Consider the following 25,667-nt stretch of genomic DNA (forward strand, 5'->3'; position numbering starts at 1 on the left):
ATACCAGGAGGTGCGTGCCAGAAGCTCCCTCACCTCCTGTTGGCTTTGTCCCCTCACAGATGACATCGTGGGCTTCTCAGGAGACTTTGGAAGCGGTGTCGGCTGGGAGGACGAGGAGGAGAAGGAGACAGAGGAAGCAGGCGAGGAAGCCGAGGAGGAGGAGGGCGAGGCAGGCGAGGCTGACGACGGGGGCTACATCTGGTAGACGCCCTCAGGAGCCGGCGGCCTGGGGGGACTCAACAGCAGAGCTCTGAGCAGCAGCAGGCAGCTTCGAGAACGGATCCGGAAATGCAGTCAGAAGGACCCTGCTCCACCTGGGGGGACTGGGAGTGTGAGTGTGCATGGCATGTGTGTGGCATGGATGGCTGGGACGGGTGACAGTGTGAGTGCGTGTGCATGCATGTGTGTGTGTGTGTGTGTGTGTATGTGTGGCATGCGCTGACAAATGTGTCCTTGATCCACACTGCTCCTGGCAGAGTGAGTCACCCAAAGGCCCCTTCGGCCTCCTTGTAGCTGTTGTCTTTCCTTTTGTTGTTGGTTTTAAAATACATTCACACACAAATACAAATTGACAGGTCAAAATCCATGAAATGAGATGCCCCCAGCCGTGTCCTCCAGCCCAGCCCTGACCCCTTGGTTTCTACCCTGGCTGGACCGGCCCCTGTCTGCCCTTCTCCCTCCCGCTTCTGAGGTCAAGCTCTGGCCTGCGAGCCTGTCCCCATTGCAAAGGGGAGGGAGGGCAGGGAGCTGTCTACCGGCTGAGGTCCTCCCAAAACTGGGCCGATGTGGTGTGACATCCCCACCAGCTTCAGATGAGACGGGCCAGGACGCCCAGCCACAGCAAGCCCTGTCCCTTTGCTGGATCCCCAAACACTAGAGAAACTCTCCTAACCCAAGGCAGAGAATGAAGGTGGCGGCGGCGGAGGAGGAGGGCAGCAGCTGAGAGGCCAGGGACAGGGTGCCTCGCCAAGCTGTCTGAGGTCTGTCCCCGGTGGCCCAGGTGGTGCAGGTAGAACAGGGTGAGGAGAGGGGGTCGGCTCAGCAGGAGGAGGCTGTGGCTGGAGAGCCTGGGGGAGCTTTTAGGTGTTGAGATGGGGCAGCTCTGAATCCTAGACCCTGGAATAGCCTGTCCCTTTTCTCTGGGTCTCGTGGTGGAGCCATGGTCTGGGCTGCTCTCTTGGGGACACTGGGCGGTGGTTACACAGTTGATCTCTGCCTGGCTCCCCCTTGGTGCAACTCCTGCCTCCATCCCCCTTGCTGGGGTCCCCTCATCCACTTGAGGGCGCCTGAGGGCCAGGAGCAGCAGGCAAGGAGCCTGGGTCTAGGCTAAGGGGGTGTGTGCCCACCTCCTCCCTGACCCTTAACACTCCTGTCCTGCCCAGACCAACAGGAGACCTGTCCCTGAGACACCAGAGAGAAGCAGCTGTCGAAAGCTGCAGACTTCCCGCGCTCTGAGACCATGATCTTCCTCCTGCCAGGGGAGAGCCACCCACAGGCCATGTCCAGCCCCACTTCCCTCAGCCCCCAGGGCTGCCTTCTGGCCCCTCTGAGGATTCCCTAGGGCTGCCCCAGCAGAGGGGCTTCCCCAAGCTCTGTTTCGAAGCCTGCAGTGTGGAAAAGTGAGAAGTCAAAGGGAACGGGACAGGTGCAGCCGGGCTCTGGGGCCACACCTCACACCTCGCTGTTCCCCGACATCCCTTGAGCAGTGTGAGCTCATCTCACCAGATGAGAAGAGGCCCTGTGCATTTCTTTTGTTTGTTTGTTGCTGTTTTCCACCACCCATCCAGTTCTCCTCAGCAAAGCAAATTCCTTAACACCTTTGGTGGAGAATTTCTTACCCAGACTTGGGGCTGTGATGCCCTTCAGTGCGTGGTGAGTGCAGCGTGTGTGCGTGTGCCTGTGTGTGAACCTGGGGGCCATCCTGGTGGCCTGGGAGTGTGAGGAGGGGCCCCCTGTGTGTTGGGTGGGTGGCGGGTGTGGGGTCAATGCAGTGAGGCTCTCTGGGTGAGGCTCCCAACCTGGCAGTCCCCAGCCTCCCAGCATCTGCGAGTGTCTATTGGACTTTACAGAAGAGCCTCACCCCGTCTGCCCCTCACTCTGCCCTGGAATCAACATCTTCCGAGTCCTTCTTGGTGGAAATAGCAGAGCCCCACTTAGCTCCATAAACTGCTTCCCATTCCGCAGCCCAGTTCTGATTGTTGAGGTGTCGCGTCGTTCCAGGTCCCCCAGTCCCCTCTTTCTCCCGTCCTCTCTCTGTTCTTCACCTCCCCTTCCAGCCCCGGCTCAGTTCAGGGAAATGCTGTTCCACATCAGCCCTCTGCTCTCTGAGGCAGCCGCGCCTCTGACTCGGAGCTACTTGAAACTTCTGCTCTTGCTAGGATTGGAGTCTACCTATCTCTTCCCTTTGCCCCAGCTGGAGTTCTGGAACTTTCCTCCTCGGGGTGGGGGTGGGGGTCGTTAAGGATGCTGGGGGGCCTGGGGAAGGAAGGAGTTCAGAGGAAGGGTGTCTCCTGTCCTCTTGATGTTGCCCTCCGCTCTTGGGGCACGTGCTCTCTCTGTCTCTGGGTCTTCTGGCTGTGCACGTTTGTGTGTCCTTGTAAATATGTTTTAGGAAGAAAGCAAAAAGGATTGAAGTCGCCTCTGGCAGGATTGCAGGGGTCCAGCCTTGCCTGTCTCCGAAGCCCCCACACTGTCTTTTGCCCCACTGAGACTGGGCCCCTCAAAAGGTAGACAAAACAGCAGCTGCCAGTGGGGCTGAAGGTCGGCCTCAAAGTGGCTTTTTGTTAGACAAGGTTAAGGCTTCCTCATGAGCAAGGTTGCAGATCGGTCCTTCCTCAGCTCCTTGATTTGTGACCTTGACCAAGGGGCCTGCCACCCAGCCCCTCCAGTGCCCTCTCCTCGATGCCTCACTCCTTCCTGCCTCCATTCCCCTGGCTTAGGCAAGTAGGGGAATTAGGGCCATGCTGGAAGAAGCTTAACCACGTGTTCAAAGAACGGTTTCTTGCTTGCTTAGTCCTGGAACTCCCCTTGGCTGCCCCAGGCCTCCTTAGCCCATGGGTGCTGGGGGAGGTGGATGTCAGATCTGGTAGTTTGGAGAAGAGAAAATAAATGTGCCTTGAGAGACCACTCAGAGGGGGTCCAAGGGTGATGGAGAAGGAAGCATGGCCTGAGAGCTTGGAAGGGAGGGGTGGTGGGTGGCGGCATCTTGACTGCCCCCTGTTGTCCCACACGTGGGGGGTGGTCACCCCCCTTCACTCCAGCCCGCCTGGCTTCAGCCTTTCATGAGCTTCACCTGCTTCCAACTTCACCTTGGAGGGGGTGGGGTCCGTTGGCATCAACACGGGGACCCTCTGCTTCACCAAAGCCCAAGCCCTCAGCCCTTGGGGAGAACAAATGGCTGAGCTTTGACACCTGGGGTCATCGAGAGGCTGCGGGCTGGCGGCAGTCCCAGGGGAGAGACACCGCAGAAGGAGACCCAGACATCCCGAGGAAGTTCCCAGCAGAGCGAACTGCTTTCCAGCCTGAAGCCTGCTTAAACTGTGTGATGTGCAATAACTGAGCTTAGAGTTAGGAATTGTGTTCAAGTGCTTGGATTTCTGTCTGTAGATTTAACTGCTGAAATCGTATCTCTCAGTAATTTTAGATGTCTTTAAAAAAATTGAAAAACAAAGTGTTAGACTGTGTGTGTGTGCGTTGATGGGCACTCAAGCGTCCCGTGAGTCATCCAGCCCTGCCTTTCCCCTGCGCCCCCATCCTCTCACGTCCCGCCCCGCCTCCACTTGGGGACCCTGCCTCGTGTCGTCTTTATCTGCCTATTACTCAGCCTAAGGAAACAAGTACACTCCACACATGCATAAAGGAAATCAAATGTTATTTTTAAGAAAATGGAAAATAAAAACTTTATAAACACCATCTGCTGGCAATACTCTGATTATTCTTACCCTTGGTATTAGTTTTCACGAAAACAGCATTTATGGCCGGGCGTGGTGGCTCACACCTATAATCCCAGCACTTTGGGAGGCTGAGGCAGGACAATCCCTGGAGCCCAGGAGTTTGAGACTGGCCTAGGCAACATAGTGAGACCCTGTACCTATCAAAACAAAAAATTTTTTTTTTTTAATTAGTCTGGGAAGGAGGGGCAGTGGGTGAGGCTAAGGATTGCTTGAGTCTAGGAAGTTGAGGCTGCAGTGAGCTATGGTCGTGCCACTGCATTCCAGCCTGGGCAACAGAGGGAGACTATCTCTAAAAAGATAAAAATACAGTACAGTACAATTCAGTGGCATTTAGTACATTCGCAGTGTCGTACAGCCGTCACCACAATCCAGCTCCAGAGCATTTTCATCCAGGGTATGAGCTTTTCAAAGACTTCAACCACCTCTTAGCAAATGGCTTGTGAGAAAGGTAAAACCAATTGAGACGGCACCGTCAGTGGAGTATGTATCGGGCCCTTACATGCTTGTCAGCGTTATGATTCTAATTTTTTAATTTTTTTTTGAGACGGAGACTCGTTCTGTCGCCCAGGCTGGAGTGCAGTGACGCGATCTTGGCTCACTGCCACCTCCACCTCCCAGGTTCAAGTGATTATCCTGCCTCAGTATCCCAAGTAGCTGGGACTACAGGCATCCGCCACCATGCCTGACTAATTTTGTATTTTAAGTAGAGACGGGGTTTCACCATGTTGGCCAGGCTGGTCTCGAACTCCTGACCTCAAGTGATCCTCCCATGCTGGCCTCCCAAAGTGCTGGGATTACAGGCATGAGCCACCACACCCGGCCCATGATTCTATTTTTTTATGTATTTTTATTTTTTATTATTTTTTTGAGACAGAGTCTTGCTCTGTTGCTCAGGCTGGAGTGCAGTGGTGCAGTCTCGGCTCACTGCAACCTCCGTCTGCCTGCTTCAAGCGATTCTCCTGCCTCAGGTGCCCGAGTAGCTGGGACTACAGGCGTGTGCCACCATACCCGGCTAATTTCTGTATTTTTAGTAGAGACAGGGTTTCACTCTGTTGGCCAGGCTGATCTGCCCACCTTGGCCTCCCAAAGTCCTGGGATTACAAGTGTGAGCCACCACGCCCGGCCAGTGTGGCAGAAGAATACCTAAATGTCTTACTTTTATTTCTAGGCTTATCTGAGCTGGGGGACTGTCGTCATTCTGTGACTTTTCTTTTCTTAGGCCTTGCCCACCCCTCACTATACGTGTCTTTTAACAAATCCTTTTGTGGTGTGGAGGGGGATGGAATCTGGGCACAGGAGCTCTGATCTCTAGCCCTGGAGCTTACTAACTGTGGCCTTGGGCCAGGATCTGATGGATGGATCACCTGTGGTAACCAGCCCCTGTGCTTTCCAAACAGCGAAAGCAAGCCTCCGGTGCCAGCCTGCAGCCAGAGCAGGCTCTGCCCGTCTGGCTGGAATGACTCCTTAGGAAGGGAGCTTTTCTGCCATTCATTGTGTCTCGATGCCACCAGCAAGCTCAGACTTGGAGGCTCAGGAGCTTTCTGGAAGGTGGTGTGAGGAGCGATGGGGTTTGCCAAGGGGCTGTTCCCAGCATGTAGGATGAAAGGGATGGTGATGAGAACAGCGGTTTTGGATTTGGAGTGGCTAGGAGGAGCCTGCAGCCTGCTGAGGGGGAGCCTTCTGAATGAGTGTCTTCAACCGTCAGGGAAATGTTGGCTTTTGTACCTGGCGGATTGACATTTGCTCAGGTGACGGGAAGCCAGAGGCCAGCCAGGGCCCCGGCTTCTGGAACAATCCTTCCATTGTCACCATGTCCTGTCAAGCTGGATTCCCAGGGTTCCTTGGCCCAACAGCAAACAGAGCATTGCCGGGGACAGGCCCAGGTGACAACCTGCAGTACAGACGTGGCTGCGGCCGTTCGGGAAACCATTGCTGGAGCCCAGATGCGTGGGAACCCCCTGCCCACCTCCTCCCTGGGCACAGCACCCTCCTCAACCAGGCCTCCCCGTGTGCCCACCGCATCCTGGCACCTTGCTTTCCCTCAGCATTTAGCCTCCTGAGAACAGGGTCTATGTATTGACTTCTCTCCGGTGAATAACTGGGGCCTGTGAACAAATCTGAAAGAAAAAACCCAGACTGCACACAGAGTCCCACAGGCAGACTTTCCCTCCCACCCGCCACCTTTGTGGAGAGCTCAGAAAGGCTAGGGGGTGTATTTGACCAAAAACAAACAAAAACCAGAACTTTTTATATTTTGAGCAAAATAGGTGAGGGAGAAGAGAGGAAAAAACAAACATTTCTATGTTCCCTTCAATGCCCTATGTCCTTTACATTATTATTATTATATTATTCAGAGAAGGTTTCTCACTCTGTTACCTAGGCTGGAGTGCAGTGGTGAGATCATAGCTCACAGTAACCTCAGACTTCTGGGCACAAGTAATCCTCCCACCTCAGCCTCCCTAGTAGCTGGAACTACAGGTGTGTGCTACCATGCCCAGCTAATTGTTAAACTTTTTGTGGAGATGGGGGTCTTGCTATGTTGCCCAGGCTGGTCTTGAACTCCTGGGCTCAGCCTCCCACAGTGTTGGGATCACAGGTGTGAGCCAGTCCAGGCCACATCTGCTGTTGAATCTCCTCAGCAACTCCACGAGGCAGGGATCACCAGCCACTCAGACCCATTTACGGATGAGAAGACTCTGTTTCCCAGGGCTGACCTTGGCTCAGGCAGGGGTGTGCGGTGGAGCCTTGGTGTTGCTCCAGGCCTGGCTCACTGCAAGGTCAGCTGCCCAGGGCTGTAGCCACTCCTGGCATGCCTCCCGCACTGAGATAATGCCCAAGGTGGAAAATCCTGTGTTTTCATCAGTAAGTCATGGTTGAATGTGGATGGGAGCGTGGATACTGGGGAAGTACAGAAGAAGGTAAGACATGGAGATTCTTCCAGGCCCTGCTTCTGAACTTGGGTCAGCACCTCTCCATGGGCCTCAGTTTCCCCATCTGTAAGATGAGGGAATTGGACTCAATTGTCCAGTGTTGTGAGTCTGTGAAAACGTGCACAGGCAAACAAACAAACAAACAAAAAACCAAAAAACATGCACAGGTACGAGTCCAGAAAATGTCTTGTTAGGTTCGGGATTGTCTTGCTTTCTCTCTCTCTCTCACATTGCACATTTGGTGTGACTCTGCCACTGTTTCTCTGGAAGGGTGGGCATTCTTGATGCACCCCTGTGGGATGGGTCAGCCTCTAGAGAAAGCTGGGCCAACCCTTGAGGTCAAGCTCCTGCTCCCACTGCCCATCCTGTTCTGATTCCAGCCATGCCAGTAGAGGGGAGGGTGGATGCCTTCCAAGTCTCCCAGGAATATTTGCTTCCCTGGCCCTGGTGGGGAAGGAGGCCCCTCCCTGCACTATCTCCTCTCAATCTCCTTATTTTAATTTGATTTATTTATTTATTTTTGAGATGGAGTCTCACTCTGTTGCCCAGGCTGGAGTGCAATGGTGTGATCTTGGCTCACTGCAACCTCCACCTCCCAGGTTCAAGTGATTCTCCTGCTTCAGCCTCCCAAGTAGCTGGGATTATAGGTGCATACCAAAATGCCCAGCTAATTTTTTTTTTTTTTTTTGTATTTTTAGTAGAGATGGGGTTTCACCATGTTGTCCAGGCTGGGTCTAGAATTCCTGGCCTCAAGTGATCCACCTGCCTTGGCCTCCCAAAGTGCTGGGATTACAGGCATGAGCCACCGTGCCTGGACTCAATCTCCTTTATAGTCTATCTAAGGGGGAAAAAAAGCGAAACTATTTTTCTCTCTTCTACTCTCACTCTGTCAACACACAATACTTCCCCTTTGGTCACCAAAATGTGTGGGGATTTTTCTCTACACACCAAGTTGTTTTCCAGGGGACACCACCTAGGTGTCCCACATTCAACTGAATTCCTACACTGCCTGGAGAGAGTGACACATCGTGCAGGTCAGGACTCAGTCCCACCAGGCGCAGTGGCGAACTGGGAGGCCAAAGTGGGAGGATGACTTGAGGCCAGGAATTTGAGACCAGTCTGGGCAACATAGTAAGACCCAATCTCTACAAAAAAGCAAAACAATTAGCCAGATGAGGTGGCATGCACCTACAGTCCCAGTTACTTGGGAGGCTGAGGCTGGAGGATCGCTTGAGCCTGGGAGGTCAAGGCTGGAGTGAGCCATGATTATACCACTGCACTCCAGCCTGGGCAAGAGAGTGGGACCCTGTCTAAAAAAAATTAAAATTAATGAATTTAGCAATTTTAAAAAGGGCTCAGTCCGACAAGGCTGCCCCCACCTCGGATGCCAGTCACAAGCCCCAGGTTCTGACTATGGGCTGCAGATCAGGGTTCTCACACTCCCTCCTCAGGTTCAGTTAGTTTGCTAGAGTGGCTTACAGAACTGAGGGAGACACCTTTACCCATTTATGGTGAAGGATATTACAGAGGACACAGATGAACAGCCAGATGGAAGAGACGCATAGGGTGAGGTGGGTGGGAAGGGGTGTGGAGCCTCCATGCCCTCCATGGGCACCACCCTCCAGGAACCTCCATGTGTTCAGCTGTCAGGAAGCTCTCCAAACCCTGTCTTTTTGGGTTTCTATGGAGGCTTCATTACGTAGGCATGACTGATGAAATCACTGGCCACGGGTGATCGCCTCAGCCTTTGGCCCCTCTCCCTTCCCCAGCGGTTGGGGGTAGTTGGTTCCCCTGGCAGCCAGCCCTTATCCCAAGGGTATCCAGGAGCCCCCCAGGAGTCACCTCATTGGAACAAAAGATGCTCCTATCACTCCGGAAATTCCAAGGGATTTCAGAGCTCTGCGTCAGAAGTTCCTATCACTCAGGAAATTACAAAGGTTTTGGGCTCTAGGTCAGGAACTGGGGGCAAAGACCAAATACATATTTCTTCTTATATCACAATATCACAGTCAGTGACACCAACAGAGGCTGCGCTCAGTGGGGCACCCTTTCCTCCTCCGCAGCCCCAGCCTCCTCCCTGAATCTGCCAGGCAGCTGGCTCCAGCCGGGTCCTCCAACACTCCCCTTGTCCCGGAGGGCCAGCATGGGGCCTGGAAATGCCCAGCTGTTCAACATGAAGTTGCCTCAGGACCAACAGGAACACCCTGGAGGGGCCCCCATCAGGAGACGCAAGACCCCTGGGCCAGGGCTGAGAGGGCTGTTCACTTGCTGAGCTGCTGATGGGCAGGTGACGGCCTGTCCTGCAGCAGTTAGAGGGCAGCGAGGGAAACGCGGGCTCCTACCTTTCTCTCCCTGCACCCCTTCTCCAGCATTGTTCCCAGCAGGCTCGGGACTCAACTGAACTTGGATCTCTTTGGTTTTGCTCCTTGTCCTCTCCCTCTGCTCACACACTGGGCTCCAAGGAGCCCATTCAACCCGATTCTTGGATTCAGAATCCTGGGATCATCAAATCCCAGAGATGTCAAAGCTCATTTGGTCTGTCCCTTCCTTAGAGCTACACCATCCACCCTTGACCCTTGGAGATGGGATGTCCACTTGGCTGGATTTATTGCACCCTTGCTGTATGCAAGGCTCTTTGCTTATCAGGCTTGGAGAAATTGAGTTAGGTGGTGCAAAAGAGGATACAGAGGGAAATAGTGCCTGGCCTGCCTTAGGAAGCCCACAGTCCAATAAAGAAAGACACAAGAACACGTGTCTCAGTGTGATTTTTCTCGGAGCAGGAAGGTGCTTTCCCAAGGGTTGCAAACTCATTGTGAAGGGGTGACGGGGCCTGTGTGACAGTAGGGAGGGCTGGGAATGGTGGTGGTCTGCTGGGTGCACACCCTGTGCAGAGGGGGCTGCAGACCTTGTGCGTGCTATGGCTGGGAGGCAGGAAAGGATTCAAATGAAGACTGGAGAAGTAGTTGGGGCCAAAATGTCCAGGCTTAAAGTCTGCCTTCTAGTTGGGTACGGATTCATCAATACCTGCTGAATGAATGCATTCCCCAGCTTAGCCCTGATCACCTGTCACTTGGACAGTTGCAGCAGCTGGCAAACTGGGCTTCTAGCTCCTTCCTTTCTAGTGCTCCTTGTCCATTTTTGTCATAACTACCATGGAGATGGGTGAGGTGGGGTCTTTCCTCTACATAAAACCCTCAATGACTCCCTACTACCCACAGGGTGAAAGTCAAGTTCCTTCACCTTTTGAAAGCCTGGAGAATTGGTCCTTACCCTTGTCACCAGCCTCACTGTCCTCCCTTTTCCCTCTACCCTCTGTGCCTTAGAGCCTTTTGCTTAGGGCTGCACCCTCTGCCTGAAAATGTTTACCACTCCTTTCTTTACTTTCCTACACATCCTTCAAAACCCAGGCCAAGCCAGGTGCAGTGGTGCATGTCTGTAGTCCCAGCTACTTGGGAGGCTGAGGCAGGAGGATCACTTGAGCCCAGGAGTTCAAGACCAGCCTAGGCAACATAGGGAACCCTTTCTCTTAAAAAAAAAAATTGGCCTGGTGTGGTGACTCATGCCTGTAATCCCAACGCTTTGGGAGGCTGAGGTAGGTGGATCGCTTGATTCAATACCAGCCTGGGCAACATGGCGAAACCCCATCTCTACTAAAAATACAAGAACATTAGCCTGGTATGGTGGCAGGTGCCTGTAATCCCAGCTACTCAGGAGGCTGAGGCAGGAGAATCACTTGGACCCAGGAGGCAGAGGCTGCAGTGGACTGAGATAGCGCCACTGCACTCCAGCTTGGGTAACAGAGTGAGATTCCATCTCAAAAAAAAAAAAAAAAAATTAACCCAGCTCAAATATCATGACTTCCCTGACCTCCGCAGGCAGAGAGAACCAGGCTGCCTCTGCTCCTTGATGGCCTTGCACAGTCCTCTACACTGCCCTGGGCTAGATATAGGATATATCTATAAGGATCTAGAACTGGGTTGCATCTTCTTGACTCCGTGAAGCGCCTTGTGCCAAGTTCTTTGGGGCACAGATCATGTCTTGTCACATCTGTATCCCTGAGGGCTGGGCCTCGTGGGTAACCAGGACATACATTGAAATGAACGCATGAATGAATGATCTTCACCCAATTCAGCCCTGACATCACCCTTAGACTACCTTCTCTACTTGTCATTTGAATATCATCCATGTCTAAAACATCTACCAGCCTGGCCAACATGGTGAAACCCCATCTCTACCAAAAACATACAAAAAATTAGCTGGGAGTGGTGGCACGTGCCTGTAGTCCCAACTACTTGGGAGGCTGAGGCAGGATAATCGCTTGAACCCTGGAGATGGAGGTTGCAGTGAGCCGAGATCGTGCTACTGCACTACAGCCTGGGTGACAGAGCAAGACCCTGTCTCAAAAAATAAATAAATAAAAAATAAAATAAAATAAAACATCTACGAGCACTCCCTAGTACTTTTTCTCACCATTGGAGATTCATTTCTCTCCAGTTACTTTAAACAATTTTACTTTTCCCTTTAGAATCTTTCTGTAAATTTTTTCCAAGCCAACATATCCCAGCTGCTTCTTGTTGGAAACCAAAATGTCAACACTTTACATGAATTTCTGAAAATGTTATATTTAGTTTAAAAAAAACAAGTTTTTAGTAATTTTGATTTACAAAATTTGCACCAGTAAATTTGGTGGCTGCATCTAAGGCATTTTGGTATTTTGGCAAATTGGCCTACTTCCTGCCTCTTGAACTTTTGTCCTAGCTTATATTTCAAAGAGAGCCATAATCCAAAGGAATGAGCGAGGGTGGGCATGTGTGTCCTTTGGAGAAAGTCTGATTTGTTATCTTCTCTTACCCTATTCATAATTGACTTCAATTCACATCCCTGTGCTTTTTCAGCGTCACCCTTTTCGGCACCAAGCACCCACCAGAAAGTGCACTGGAGTGACCTGTCTGAACCGGAGAGAGGGCTGCTGCCGGGATGGTCACCATCTCCCTTTGCTTTCGCTGGTTGCTTGGTCAGCAGGGGCAGGGTTTTAGAAACAGGACTGTACCAGCCAAGAGCCTTTGGTTGCAAGTGACAGACACCTACCTAACTCTGACTGGCTTAGACAGAGAAATAATGTATTGGCTCTCATAGAAGGTGGGGATCCTGCAGCAGGTCTTGGAATTGAAGGAAGAATTTGAGGAACCAGGTCTTTGGGGATGGCAACTGTGAGTTCAGCACCCCAGGGCTCCTCCATGCTGACTGTCTTTGCTTTACTGTTTCTTTTCACCTGTGGGCCTCATTCTGTCTGACTCCTGATGGGCTGTCTCCATGTAGCAGGGAACAAGACTGCCCCAGCAGACAGAGAGAGCTGGTTGCACCCAGAATCTGTATATTAATCCCAGGGAAGGACCCTGATTGGATCCGTTACTGTTGCCAGGTGGATGGAATGCAGTGATTGGCCAGGTCTGGGCCAGTCATGTGCCCATGCTTGCCTCCAGGGCATGGGTCTATTACCAGCGGAAGGGAACCTGGAAAGACACAAAACCAACAGCCCTCTCTATACAAGAGGTGAGCAAAAGAGTTTAGCTTGAAGGAAAACCCCTGAGGAGGTGTGTAAATGTCAAATTCTTTATTCAGCATGCTTGGGGACCCAGGATTTTGTAAAGATTTAGACTCTGCTGTTTCATTTCAACCTACTGACCACACTTGGCCACATAGCTCCATCCAACTAAGCTCATTGCTCACTGCTCAGTGAAGAAATATTCATGGAAGGGATGGATGAATGTTACTGTGCATGACTCACACATTCCTCCTCTGGGCCTTTCACTGCTCTGTCGCCTGGAATATGCCTTGCACTCTCACCAGTTTCTGCTTGTCTTGTCACAGCCATCCTTGAAGCCCAGTTCAGGTGCCACCCCTTCCATGAAGCCCTCCCTGATCCCACAACCAGCAGGGTTTCTTTCTTTTTATGATCTTGTTTCCACCCACTTTTTTTCAGTGTTTTCCAGGTACCCTTCCCCCACTTTTTATAGACTCTAGCCTGATTTTGTGTTGTTTGTGTTGTGTACTGGTTTAGCGAAAGAACTTTCCAATGATTAGTCCATCACCCAGCTGGGAGATGTGAGCTCTCCCTCCCTTGAGGCTTCAGAGCAGAGGCCTGTTTGGGGGATGTTGTAGAAGGGTAAGGGTTTCCTGGGGATTGCATGTTAGTTTTCTAGGGCTGTCATGAGAAATGACCATACACTGGGTGGTTTAAAACAACACAAATTTATTCTCTCACAGTTCTGGGAGCCAAAAGTTCAAAATCAAGGTGTCAGTGGGGTTGGCTCGTTCTTGAAGTTCTTGGGGAAGATCTGTGCCAGGCCTGTCCCCAGCTTCTGGTGTTTGCCAGCCATCCTTGCATTCCTGGACCTGCAGATGCCTCACTCCAGGCTGTCTCCATTTCCATATGGCCTTCTCCTCTGTGGCTGTCTATCTTCCTCCTCTTCCTCATTCTTCTTCTCCACTTTCTCCTTATCCTTCTTCTTGTCCTTCTCCTTCTTCTTCTTTTTCTTTCTTCTTCTTTTTTTTTGAGACAGGGTCTCACTCTGTGGCCCAGGCTGGAGTGCAGCGGTGTGATCATAGCTCACTGTAACCTCAAATTCCTGGACTCAAGTGACCCTCCTGCCTCAACTTCCTGAGCAGCTAGGACTACAAGTGTGAGCCACCAAGCCCGGTTAATTTTTAAAAATTTCTGTAGAGATTGGGTCTTGCTATGCTGCCCAAGCTCATCTCAAACTCCTGGCCTCAAGCAATCCTCCTTCCTTGGCCTCCCAAAGCATTGGGATAACAGATGTGAGCCACTGCACCCAGCCGGTATCCTCCCTCTTCCTACAGGGACATAAATTTTTGGATTTAGGGCCCACCCCAAATCCAGTATGATTTTATCTTCAGATGATTTACTAATCACATCTGCAAAGATCTTATTTCTAAAATAAGGTCACATTCCAAGGTTCCTGGTGGACACAAATATTTGGGAGTTATTATTCCGCCCACTACAGGGATCGTGTGCTGGGGAAACTGAACATAAACCACAGAGGCCAGACGGGTAACTGGAGAGTGCGGGCCTCTGCCTGTCATTGTCAGACCTGGCTTTCCAAAGAAGCCAGAAATCTGGATTTGTATGTAAAATATCTAGATTTTTAAATGCTGGTAACATATTAAGAACCTGGCCCCTATATTCATACTTTATAGATAGCACATCTATAGGTCGCATTCTGCCTGTAGAGCAACCAGTTTGTGACCTCTAGTGGAAGCTCTAAAACTTGGCTTCTGTGAGCTCAGAAAAAGAGCACGGACCTATGCACTTCTGCCAGCAGCCACCAGAGGGCGTGCCAGGCATTGCGTTAGAAAACGCCTCTGGCAACCAGGCCCGGGAGGTGTCCAGGGAATTCCGACGGAGGTTTTTCAAGTCAGGGATTGGATGGGATCGGGGGAGGTCTGGGATTAGGCTAATGACCAAAATTCATTCTATTTAACATTTACTCTTCCATAATTGTCTCTTAATCTTTTATGCCTGGTACCCCTTGTCCACTAAAGATACCTGCTCCCTTGGCAGACAAAACAAGTTCAAAAACAGCAAAAGAATACTACAGGGAAAAGAAAGGAACAGCCAACAATAACCATTTGATGACTTTTCTTGATTAGAAATCAATCAATTAACTTAAGAAAATTGACACATGGCTGGGTGCGGTGGCTGACACTTGTAATCCCAGCACTTTGAGGGCCGAGGTGCGCAGATCACTTGAGGTCAGGAGTTCGAGATCAGCCACGGCCAACATGGTAAAACCCCATCTCTGCTAAAAATTCAAAAATTAGCTGGGCATGGTGGCATGCGCCTGTAATCCCAGCTACTCGGGAGGCTGAGGCAGGAGAGTCGCTTGAACCTGGGAGGCGGAGGTTGCAGTGAGCTGAGATGGCATCACTGCACTCCAGCCTGGGTGACAGAGCGAGACTTTGTCTCAGAAAACAAACAAATAAACAAACACCCCTCATGTACCCACCCCTAACTTCAACAATTAGCAACTCATGACAGATCTTGGTCCCTCTATGTACTTTTTGTTTCTTTGCTGGAATATTTTAAAGCAAAGCGCAGACATTGTATAACTTTGTCCCAAAATACTTTAGGTAGACACATTGTTTTATTTGTTCTTTTATTGTTGCTGTTGTTCTTTGTTTTCCACCAGAGAACTAACTCACAGCTAACTCTCATCCAACATGGGCAGATGACAGCCCCTCTTAACTCATCTCAGCCTCAACTGTCGTAGGGGTGGGAGCAAATACCTTTTCCATAATTTCCATCTGTAGGTCCACTTTTCTGTTTTCCACCCTTTAAAAAATGTTTAATGGAGATGGGGGTCTCACTGTGTTGCCCAGGTTGATCTTGAACTTGTGGGCTCAAGGGATCCTCCTGCCTCAGCCTCCTAAAGTGCTGGGATAACACGTGTGAGCCACAGTGCTCGGCCTCCACTCATTTTTCAAAAATCAGATAGTATGGGTAAAACTCAATGGTGTATTTTATTTTATTTATTTATTTTTATTTATTTATTTTTTGAGATGGAGTCTCACTCTGTCACCCAGGCTGGAGTGCAGTGATGTGATCTCGGCTCACTGCAACCTCCACCTCCGAGGTTCAAATGATCCTCTGCCTCGGCCTCCTGAGTAGCTGGGATTACAGGTGTGTGCCACCATGCCTGGGTAATTTTTGTATTTTTAGTAGAGATGGGGTTTCACTATGTTGACCAGGCCGGTCTTGAACTCCTGACCTCAGGTGATCCACCCGCCTCGGCCTCCCAAAGTGATGGGATTACAGGCATGAGTCACCGCGCCCGGCCTCAACAGTGTGTTTAAATAATTGCCCAAACTCAGCCTTGCTGACAGACAAAGATGGCCACTGCCAAAGCCCATTTCTTGGCTGACACTTGGGCCTATCACAGCTCAAAGTGTTTGTGGGTTAACTGAGGCCCTATGATGGCTGAATTTTGTGTAGATAAAAGGTAGTCTTAGGGTGTCAATGTCAAATGTTCAGAGGCCAAAGGTTTCGGGACTTGCATTTGCCTCAGTTTGTTCTTACCTGCTCTGGATATTGGTGATGGCTCTGTGTGGGAGATTATATATTCCAAAGATGGTTGCAACATCCGTCAATCTACATGATGTTGAGTGACCTTGACACTCCTTCCATGGAGAGGTCTGTGTCCTGTGTCTTTGAATCTGATGGGCCTGTGGCTTGCTCATAGCCAATAGAAAGCAACGGAAGTAACATGGATGACTTCCAATCCTAGCCTATAGCATGTGATGCAGCTTCTGCTTGGTCAGTTAGAATACTTGGGCTTGGAGGCCCGAGCTGCCATGTAAGTAGACTAGCCATCCTGAAGCTGCCATGCTGTTAGGAAGCCCAAGCTGTCACACATGAAGAGACCACATGGAGAAGCCCTGAGACTATATGAAGAGAGACACTTGGCCATCCCTAGCTGTTCCAGTAGCCATTCCAACACCAGCCTCCATCTGATTACAACTTTATGAGATCCTTCCTGAGCCAGAACCACCCAACTGAGCCCATCCTGATTTCCTGGACCTCAGAAACTATGAGAGATAATAAAAGGATTGCTGTTGTGAACTTTAGTTCACTAAGTTCTGGGGTGATTTGTGACTCAGCAATAGATATTTGGAACACTTTTGAATATGTTCTGCAGATTTTCCTCTGAGGTTGGTGGAAAAGCCCTCCTAGGCTTGGGTGGAGTGAACAGCTTTCTGTATATTCTGATTTCAGTAACCTCCAAATATTCTTCTACTTGTGCCAGACAGCCGACAACTCTTGGCTGACTCTTTGTGATGTTGCTACCTGTCCTTCTTATGAAGAAGCGAACAGCGAGTGTCTGACCCCATCTTACTCTATCCTATTGTGAAGAAATGAGTCAGCCCCTTTCCTGAATGGGGCCAGCCAAGGGGGGCTGCAAGGTGTTCCCTGGACAGATGGATCATCTGATATTTGCAGACGCCTCAGCCCCTCATCGAGGCTTCCCTGCACCCTGTCCTCACACTCTATGAGCCAGCCTCCCTCCCAGTTGCCCTGCCTCTCCAGAGAACTCCCTACCCTCTTTAATGCCAAAAGCAGTCACTTATTTTCTTCTATGAACACTGGGAATTAGTAACTGACCACATTTTTGTCTCTGCTTTGGTTGCTTGAAGATGTATGGCCACAGTTGCGGCTTACCATGATAAGGTATAGATCATGCTGGTAGAAAAATGATGAAAAAATACACAATTCTAATACTCAGAGATAAGGACACTTTGAAGTTTGTGGCACAGCCTCCCAGACTACACACATACGTAAAAGTGGGATTTTCAATACATACAGTTTGTACTGTGACTCTTAACTTCTTGGAGGCCATAGTGATTTCAAAAAGGTCATGAGACTTCTAGCTCCCTTTGAGGAAAAATCCTCTTAGGCCTATACATACAAACTTGCCATTAGGTTCTATAAATACATAAGTAGTAAATTAATTAGGTTCTATACCTATAATTTCAGTATTAATAGCTGCATAATAAATATTATGAATTGAATTGTGTGGCTATATTGTAATTTATTTAATCAATTCCCTATCATTGAACATTTACATGGCTTCTGATGTTCCTCTGTTTTAAACTATACTCAAAATCTCGACCTGGTGTGGCGGCGTGCACCTATAGTCTCTACTAAGGAGGCTGAGGCAGGGAGACTGCTTGAGCCCAGGAATTTGAGGCTGCAGTGAGCTAGGAGCCCACCATGGGACGCCAGCCTGAGCAACAGAGTGAAACCCTGTCTCTTAAAAAAAAAAAAAAGTCATTCTGAGCATTTCGTCCCAGTCTTCATTTACACTGGTTGCATCTGATGTGTCCTTGTAGCTGCTTTAGATCTTCTCTGGAACAAGGCAGGGCATGTTTAAATACATGCAGTGTTTTAAAAATGAGAAATACACCTTGGAACTGTCCCCGGCTGTGGCCCCAGGTGGCTCCGGGTCCTGCCTCACCCACAGCTCCAGGAGGCCTGCGGAAGCAGGACCGGGCCCGGTTTCCAGGCAGCAGGCGTCAGTGGCGCCTGTGATACATGCTGCCTGGCCAGAGGAGCAGTGATTTATGTCGTGGGTTGAGGAAGAACAGGGGCTGTGTGTTCATTCCTGGAGTCAGGACCTCGCAGAGCTGGGGTGGGGAGGGGGCTGGGAACGTGGCAGAGGCTGGCTGTCGGTCCTGTTTACCTCCTGGATGAGCAGGAGGGGGAAGCAGCTGGCTTCCAAGGGCCAGGGTGCACCAGCCGGCTGGTTCATGTGTCCACAAAGGCGGCCCTTCAGCAGCGGGTAGGGGCTGTGTCCTCGTGCCTGCCAGCAGTGTCTGGAGGCTGCCCATGGAGGTGGGTAGGGCCCAACATAAACAGCCACCAGAGAAAGGGGCCTTTATGGCCAGGAGAAGGACGGCTGCTGGACTGCAGGGAGGATGCCAGCACCGTGCGGCCAGGGAAGTGGCCAGCAGGTGCTGCTCCAGGCCATCCTGGCGTGGTTGCACCAGGGCATTTGGGAAGAGGCTGTGTGCAGTGCTATGGATCGGGGGCTTGTCTGCACTTCCTTCCTTCCTTCCTCCTTCCTTCCCTCTTGCCCTCCTTTCTTTCCTGTCTCTCTATCTCCCTTTCATTTTTTTGTGGGGGGTGGTTCTTTCATCATTTTTCTTTCTTTCTTTCTTTCTTTTTTTTTTTTTTTTTTTGAGACAGAGTCTCGCTCTGTTGCCCAGGCTGGAGTGCAGTGGCAAGATCTCAGCTCACTGCAACCTCCACCTCCCAGGTTCAAGCGATTATCCTGCCTCGGCCTCCTGAGTAGCTGGGATTACAGGCACCTGCCACCATGCCCAGCTAATTTTTGTATTTTTAGTAGAGATGGGGTTTCACCATATTGGCCAGGCTGATCTCGAACTCCTGACCTCAGGTGATTCACCTGCCTTGGCCCCCAAAGTGCTGGGATTACTGGTGTGAGCCGCCACATCGGGCCATGAGCATCTTTTCAAATGGTGACTGGGCTGCTGATTTTCCTGTTGTCAATTTCCATTGTACATGTCTCTGGGGAACCCTCATGGAGTAGGGGAGCTGGGTCCTGTTCACTTTCTTGCTGGGTGACACTTTCTTGCACTGATTGTCCGTTTCTTCAGTGTTCAAGGAGTGACAGTGTCACCTTTCAGGGTTGTCATAAGGTAGTATCAGCTCGCAAAGTGCCATTGCCCTCAATCATCCTGACCACCTTTGCCCTTCACACGCCCGGCCTCATCTAATCAGAGCACCCTCGTGAGATAGGGATGGCCATTTCATCTATATTGCAGATAAGAAAACAGACCCAGAGAGGTTAAGCTGCTTGCCCAAAGTCATCCAGCAAGTAGACAGCAGAGCCAGGATCCAAACCCAAGTGTGAGTTCCGAATTCAGCTCCTAACCACAGCAGAACCTCCCCTCGTCGCCCCGTGTCACCTCTGCACGGATGCTCCCCTGCCTCTATCAGCCCCAAGAAAGCCCCTCTTCTCTTCCTTTCCCCAGAGACCCTTTCTCACCCAGCCTATCTCTCTCCCTGCCCTGCCAGCCCTGCAGGAGAGTGAGGACAGTAGGCTCCTGCCTGCCAGAGCTCACCCCAAACAGCTCCCTTACTGTTCAGCCAAGGAAACTGAGGCCCAGAGAGGGCTAAGGACTCATTCCAATCACACAGCAAATTAGCAACAGAGAACCAGAGCCCAGTCCTCCTGACCCCTTCCTCATTAGAACATTCTTTGCATGCCCTGTAGAGTTCATTGGGAACTGCTGAGGAATCTGTACCAGTTTGACCTGAATATGAAGGCACGTTACTTTCCACCCAAACACTGCTATCAGCTGGGGGAAGCCAAATGCCCCAATTTCTACCCCTTGGAGATATCTTGAGAAGATTCTCTGTTTTTCTGCTGACGTAGTTTTCTAAATGAGTCCTGTCTAATTTAAAGTGCTGGTTTTGTTCCTGATTGGGCATTGCTTCTGCATACCCTAGTGCGCGTCAGAGCCGAACCCTCACTGTGAGGGGTCTCTGACACTGAGGGGGCTCCTCCCGTCTTCATTTTGCTTGTTGTTGGGGACAGGAGCAGACTCAGGATGCAGGGGACACTCGTGGGTTGTGGGTGGCTGAACTCTGATGTCCCAACTGCCGGGGCCTTGCAGCTATGGGGGTCTCTTTGCAGATGGGCTGCATGGCCTGCTTGGGCAGTGCCCAACTTCACAGCAGCCCCCCTGTGCTGAGGACCCTCAGAGAGGGGCCCTGGGTCCTGCCCACAGTCACACCCTTTACCCCTTCTCCAGCTTAGGCCCCTGGTTCCTCCCCCATCCTCACCCCCACTCGCTGGATTCCTTCTCAGGGACCCCTTTCCTGCTTCCAAGGGCTGTGGGGGCCTGGGGCACCCCCACCATTTGCTTCTCAGGCCTCCTGCCCAGGCTGCTTCTCAGGTATGTGGCCTGTGCCATCGCCCAGGCCCTGCACTTAGAAGGGCTTGGCGTTTGGTTTAACACTGCTGTCGTCTTGAAATTCCTCATAGTCTTTGAGGAGTGTTGGTCAGGTATCTTATAGAATGTCATTCAATTTGGATTTGTCTGATGCTTTTCTCCTGGTTAGACTGGAGTTATGGGTTTTGTTTTTTAGACAGAGTCTCCCTCTGTCACCCAGGATGTAGTGCAGTAGCACGATTTTGGCTCACTGCAACCTCTGCCTCTCCAGTTGAAGAGCTTCTCCTGCCTCAGCCTCCCAAGCAGCTGGGACTACAGGCATGCACCATCATGCCTGGCTAATTTTTTGTATTGTAGTAGAGATGGGGTTTCACCATGTTGGCCAGGCTGGTCTTGAACTCCTGAACTCAGGCAATCTGCCCGCCTCAGCCTCCCAAAGTGCTAGGATTACAGGTGTGAGCCACTGTGCCCACTGAGTTATGGGTTTTTGGGAGGACCCCAGAGGTAAAGTGCTCTTCTCCTCACATCATACCAAAGGCACATGGTACAAACATGGCCTCACCAATGAGGTTAACCTTGCTCAGGAATCCTTGAACTAGAGCCCTGCATTTTTATCTTGTGTGGGGCCCTGCCTTTATCCCACGCATCTGTGAACACCTACTGGTGCAACTTGCCCTCCTGTCATCCTGTCCTATGAGCAAGTGAACTACGATGATAGTTCCGGGCCTCGTGCACAGGGACCAGGCACCCCTTGTAAGCCAGGCCCTGTGCTGGGTGTTGGAGGCAGTGGGGGAAGCCAGACAAAGCTGAGCTCCATGGATTTCACAAGTTTGTGGATCCAGGACGATAAGGCAGAAATAAAGCAGATGAAAATAGTCACCAGCAGTCACCGGGCTGCTCTACCCGGGCAGGTCAGGAAGGCCCTCCTGAGAAGGTGACTCGAAACTGAGAACTAAATTAGAACCACTGTTAATCCAGCAATCCCACTACTGAGCATCGACCCAAAGGAAAAGAAGTCATTATATCAAAAAGATACCTGCATTCGTATGTTTATAGCAGCACTATTTACAATAGCAAAGATATGGAATCAACCTCAGTGTCCATCAACAGTTGATTAGATAAAGAAAATATGGTATATACGCTCATAGAATACTATGCAGGCATAAAAAAGAGTGAAATCATGTCTTTTACAGCAGCATGGATAGAACCAAAGGCCATTATCTTTTTTTTTTTTTTTTTTCCTGAGATGGAGTCTCTCTCTGTCACCCAGGCTGGAGTGCAGTGGCGTGATCTCAGCTCACTGCAACCTCTGCCCCCTGGGCTCAAGTGATTCTCCTGCCTCAGCCTCCCATGTAGCTGGGATTACAGGTGCCCACCACCACACTCAGCTAAATTTTGTATTTTTAGTAGAGACAGGGTTTCACCCTGTTGGCCAGGCTGGTCTCGAACTCCTGACCTCAGATGATCTACCTACCTTGGCCTCCCAAAGTGCTGGAATGATAGGCGTGAGCCACTACGCCTGGCCAAAGGCCATTATCTTAAGTGAATCAACTCAGAAAAAAAGTCAAATACCGCATATTCTCACTTGTAAGTGGGAGCTAAAAAAATGTGTGCACATGGACTCACAGAGGGGAATGAAGGACACCGCAGACTTCGGAGGGTGGGAGAGAGTGAGGGGTGAGGCATTACTCAATGGGTACAATGTAAACTATTCAGGAGATGGTTGCACTAAAACCCCAGACTTCACCTTATGCATGGAACAAAACTGCACCTGTACTTCTTATATTTATACAATTTTTTTTAAAGAGAGAAACTGAGGCCTGAAGTGTGACGGAGCAGCAAGGGTTCCAGGCGAGGGGGACACCCTCATTACCCTGCCTGGGTGGTGAGAGATGTCACGGGGTCATCTCTAGCCCCAGCTGTCCAGCCTTGGGTCAGGTAGGCATCTCCCAAGATGGGGGCCTGGCCCTCTCCAAGGCCCCTGGGTGCACCTTGCTGCAGGTGCCATCTCCATAGCTGCCAGTCATCCCCTGGCAGGAAAGTGTGGGCGGTTGGCCTGCTTCTCCTGGTTTTCCATCCTCTCTGTCCTAGTCTTTCCTGGCTTCCTCACCACCACCCCGCCCTGTAATTTCTCTGTCTGCCATGGGAGCTTATTTGGGACATACCCAGGAATGGTCTCACATAAGGCAAGAACAGGGTTCTCAGTGCTCACCCTGAGTCAGGGCAGAGGCCTGTGCCACGGAGGTGTGGCTGGCGGAGCCCTGACCCTACAGCGGGGGGCTTGGACCTTGTCCTGGCATGCTTCAGCTCACTGGGTGATCCTGGGTACATCACTGACCCTCTCTGGACCTTTCCAAACTAACTCCACACAGTTCAATTGAGGAGAACTTAGAATCCCATGAGAATCTCAGGTGGTGAGGAGCCTGGCATCATCCCAGGGCACAGAGGGGGAAACTGAGGCTGTACCACAACACGTGAGACATCAGAGATGGCGTCAGGGGTGCAGGCGCTCAGTCCGGCGTCACGGTTCAGAAGCTTTCCAGTGTGGGTACAGGACGCCGGGCCTAGACAGTGGAAGACTTGTCCCTGTTCTAGTCCCATCTCTGACCCCTACTGGCCATGAGGCCTGGCCACACAAGACCCTCAGAATCTAGGTTTCTCCATCTGTAAAACGGCATTAAAGCTTTTTTTCCCCCAGGGTTGCTGTGAAGTTAAAATGCAATAAGCAATGTTAAAGGGTCTTGCAGGGAGCATCTCCTGGGTAAGAGTCCTCACTCTCTGTAGGATGAGACCCCAGTCTCAGCCCTGCCCAAGCCTCTGAGAATACAAACCTCATGCGACTCAGGGACAGCTCAGAGGCACAGCTGTGGAAGACACCTCCTCCTTGGTGGCCATGAGGAAGTCGAGAGAGGCGCTGTGACAGGGACAGATCTTCTTCAAAGGCATCTATGGGACAGTGGCTGACTACAGATAGGGCAGCCTTGAAACCTCAACTCCCTTCTCTATAAATACAGATGCACATATTAGCAACTTAACAAGTGAGAAGCTGCTTGGCTTACTATTCGACTGCTTTTTGTCTGTGAGGGCGGCATGAGGCAGGTGTGCGTGCCCCCATTTTGCAGATGAGGAGTGAGTGACAGAGGAGCCTAATGCCAAGCTTGAGCCCCGACCTGCCATTCTCCAGGCGGGGAGGGGTGCGCTCCAGAGACCGGGTGGGACCAGGGAGGTCTGAAAGCCTGGGGCCAGGGTCTAGCCTCCAACTCTGAAAAATCACATTAGGTCACCAGGGGACAGGGTGCTCTGAGGAGACAAAAACAAGGCCAAACCACTTCCCGGCCGGGTGCTGGAAGTCAACACCAACTCTTTTTACTCTATAAATAAATTTCATATTTAAATAAATATGAAACAACGTGACTTTTTTTTTCCTTCTGCAAAAGAAAAGAGCATTTATCCCACCTCCAGAAGCTCGTTTCTTCTTTCCAGCTCCTCTGACATCACCCAGGGGCAGCCAGGGAGGAATTTTCTCTTTTGGGATGACTCGATCCCAGCATCAGGCACATCTGGGCGGCGCCTTCTCCACAAGCCACAGACAGGCCCTTTGCCCACGATTCTGCTACAAGTCGTTGTTCAGAACTCAGAGTGGATTTTCCTGTGGAAGCAATATTGCTAGGTGACCGTGATAACCACGACACCATGGACACTCGCTTGGAAGCAATCTTGCGTGTGGGTCTTTGGTTCCCAGGCTAGACCAGCAGCCCATTTTGGAGGCAGGAGGGAAAGACAGGGCTTTGGGGTCAGCTGTGTCCTGGCTGTGTGACCTTGAGAAGTGACTCAACTTCGGAGCGCCTCCCTTCCCCAGTCTGTTGACACTGGGAGATCGTTCTCCAGGGCCCGTTGCATTCCTGCTTGTCTTGTGACAGCTTTTGTTCTGGATTATCTTTTCAAGGATGTTTGTGTAGTCAACAGCCTAGGAAGTGTACACAGAGTAGCTGAGACAAGTCTCAATCAATTTAGAAAATTTATTTTGCCACGGTTAAGGATGTGTCCTCAGGAGGTCCTGAGGACACGTGCCCAAGGTAGTCAGGGCACAGCTTGGTTTTATACATTTTAGGAAAACATGAGACATCAATCAATGTATGTAAGATGTATATTGTTTGAGTCTGGAAAGGTGGGACAACTCAAAGCAAGGAGGGGGCTTCCAGGTCATAGGGTGGATAAGAGACAAAAGGTTGCATTCTTTTGAGTTTCTGATTAGCCTTTCGCTGAATACCCAATTTACAGGAATAGCTACTCATGCCATAATCTGGCTTAGTGAAACAATAGGGCAGAGGAAATAATCAGACCTGCATTTGTCTTCCGTGAGCAGAGGGATGACTCTGAACTCTGTCTGTCCTTTGTCCACAAGGAATTTCCTTGTAGGCAAATTGTGAGGGAGGACAAGGAATTTCCTTGTATGCAGATTGTGAGGGAGGTACGTAGCTTTATCTTGGGAGGCAGGTTTGCACTACTCAGTTCCCAGGTTAAGGACCTGCTTGACTTAGTTCCGGGCATGATTCTTCCCTTTGGCTTAGTGATTTTGGCGTCTCCCTCCAGGGAAGAGGGAAGATTTATTTGTTTGCTTTCCAGGGGAATAAAAACAATGTTTCCCTTCAGGGCAAAGATTGGGCAAGTTTGCTGGAAGCCCCCTTCTAAGATTGGGAGTTTTCCAGGTTTGGGGTTCTTCAGCTAAACCCACTGAACATGGGCCCACCTCCAAATCTGCCCCATGAGACGAGGGGAACCAAGGCAAACATGAACTCCTGTCGCCTGTTGTGTTTGAGCGATAAAGCCCTTTGTCTGGGTCCCAGGAGTCTCGCGTCTTCTGCAAGCATCCATGAAACCATGGCAGGCTACCTTGCTAGCCTGAAATCAGGGTGAAACTCAGACCCTGCAGTTCTTGACGGTCAATTCCATGCTTATAATACTCACCTTGTTGCTGTGGGGGAGATGCCGGGCCGTGCCTTGCCCTTGGTGGGTGGTTAATAAAAGGTGATTGTGGCAGTTTTACTATCAGTGGCCAGGAAGTTAGTTATTTACAAGCCACACAGGATTCCCACCCTGAGTGCCAGTGGTACAACCTGGCCTTAGCGTGGGATTAGAAATTCCATTCCTTCTGTGGGGTCTGGGAGCCTGGACAGGCTGGCTGCGCCTGGGGGAAGGGCTCCAGAGGGTGAAAGTCCTCCTTGGTCACCCCTTCAGCCCCTTCCGGTAACCGCTATAACCCATGTAAAATATATCTTTCTAGACT

The 25,667-nt window shown here is 50.8% G+C and overlaps 1 protein-coding gene across 3 annotated transcripts in view; it reads left to right on the top strand.

Moving 5' to 3' along the window:
• Positions 1-3,912, top strand: part of SPOCK2 (SPARC (osteonectin), cwcv and kazal like domains proteoglycan 2) — a 29,225-nt gene extending 25,313 nt beyond the window's left edge. For all 3 annotated transcript variants that reach the window (XM_054503433.2, XM_054503434.2, XM_054503435.2), the window contains exon 10: positions 60-3,912. In XM_054503433.2, the coding sequence (XP_054359408.1) occupies positions 60-205 (146 nt within the window). In that variant the 3' untranslated portion in view covers positions 206-3,912. The remainder of the gene's footprint in view (positions 1-59) is intronic.
• Positions 3,913-25,667: the final 21,755 nt, after the last annotated feature.

The sequence above is a fragment of the Pongo pygmaeus genome, chromosome 8, assembly GCF_028885625.2.
Source record: "Pongo pygmaeus isolate AG05252 chromosome 8, NHGRI_mPonPyg2-v2.0_pri, whole genome shotgun sequence".
Classification (NCBI taxonomy): domain Eukaryota; kingdom Metazoa; phylum Chordata; class Mammalia; order Primates; family Hominidae; genus Pongo; species Pongo pygmaeus.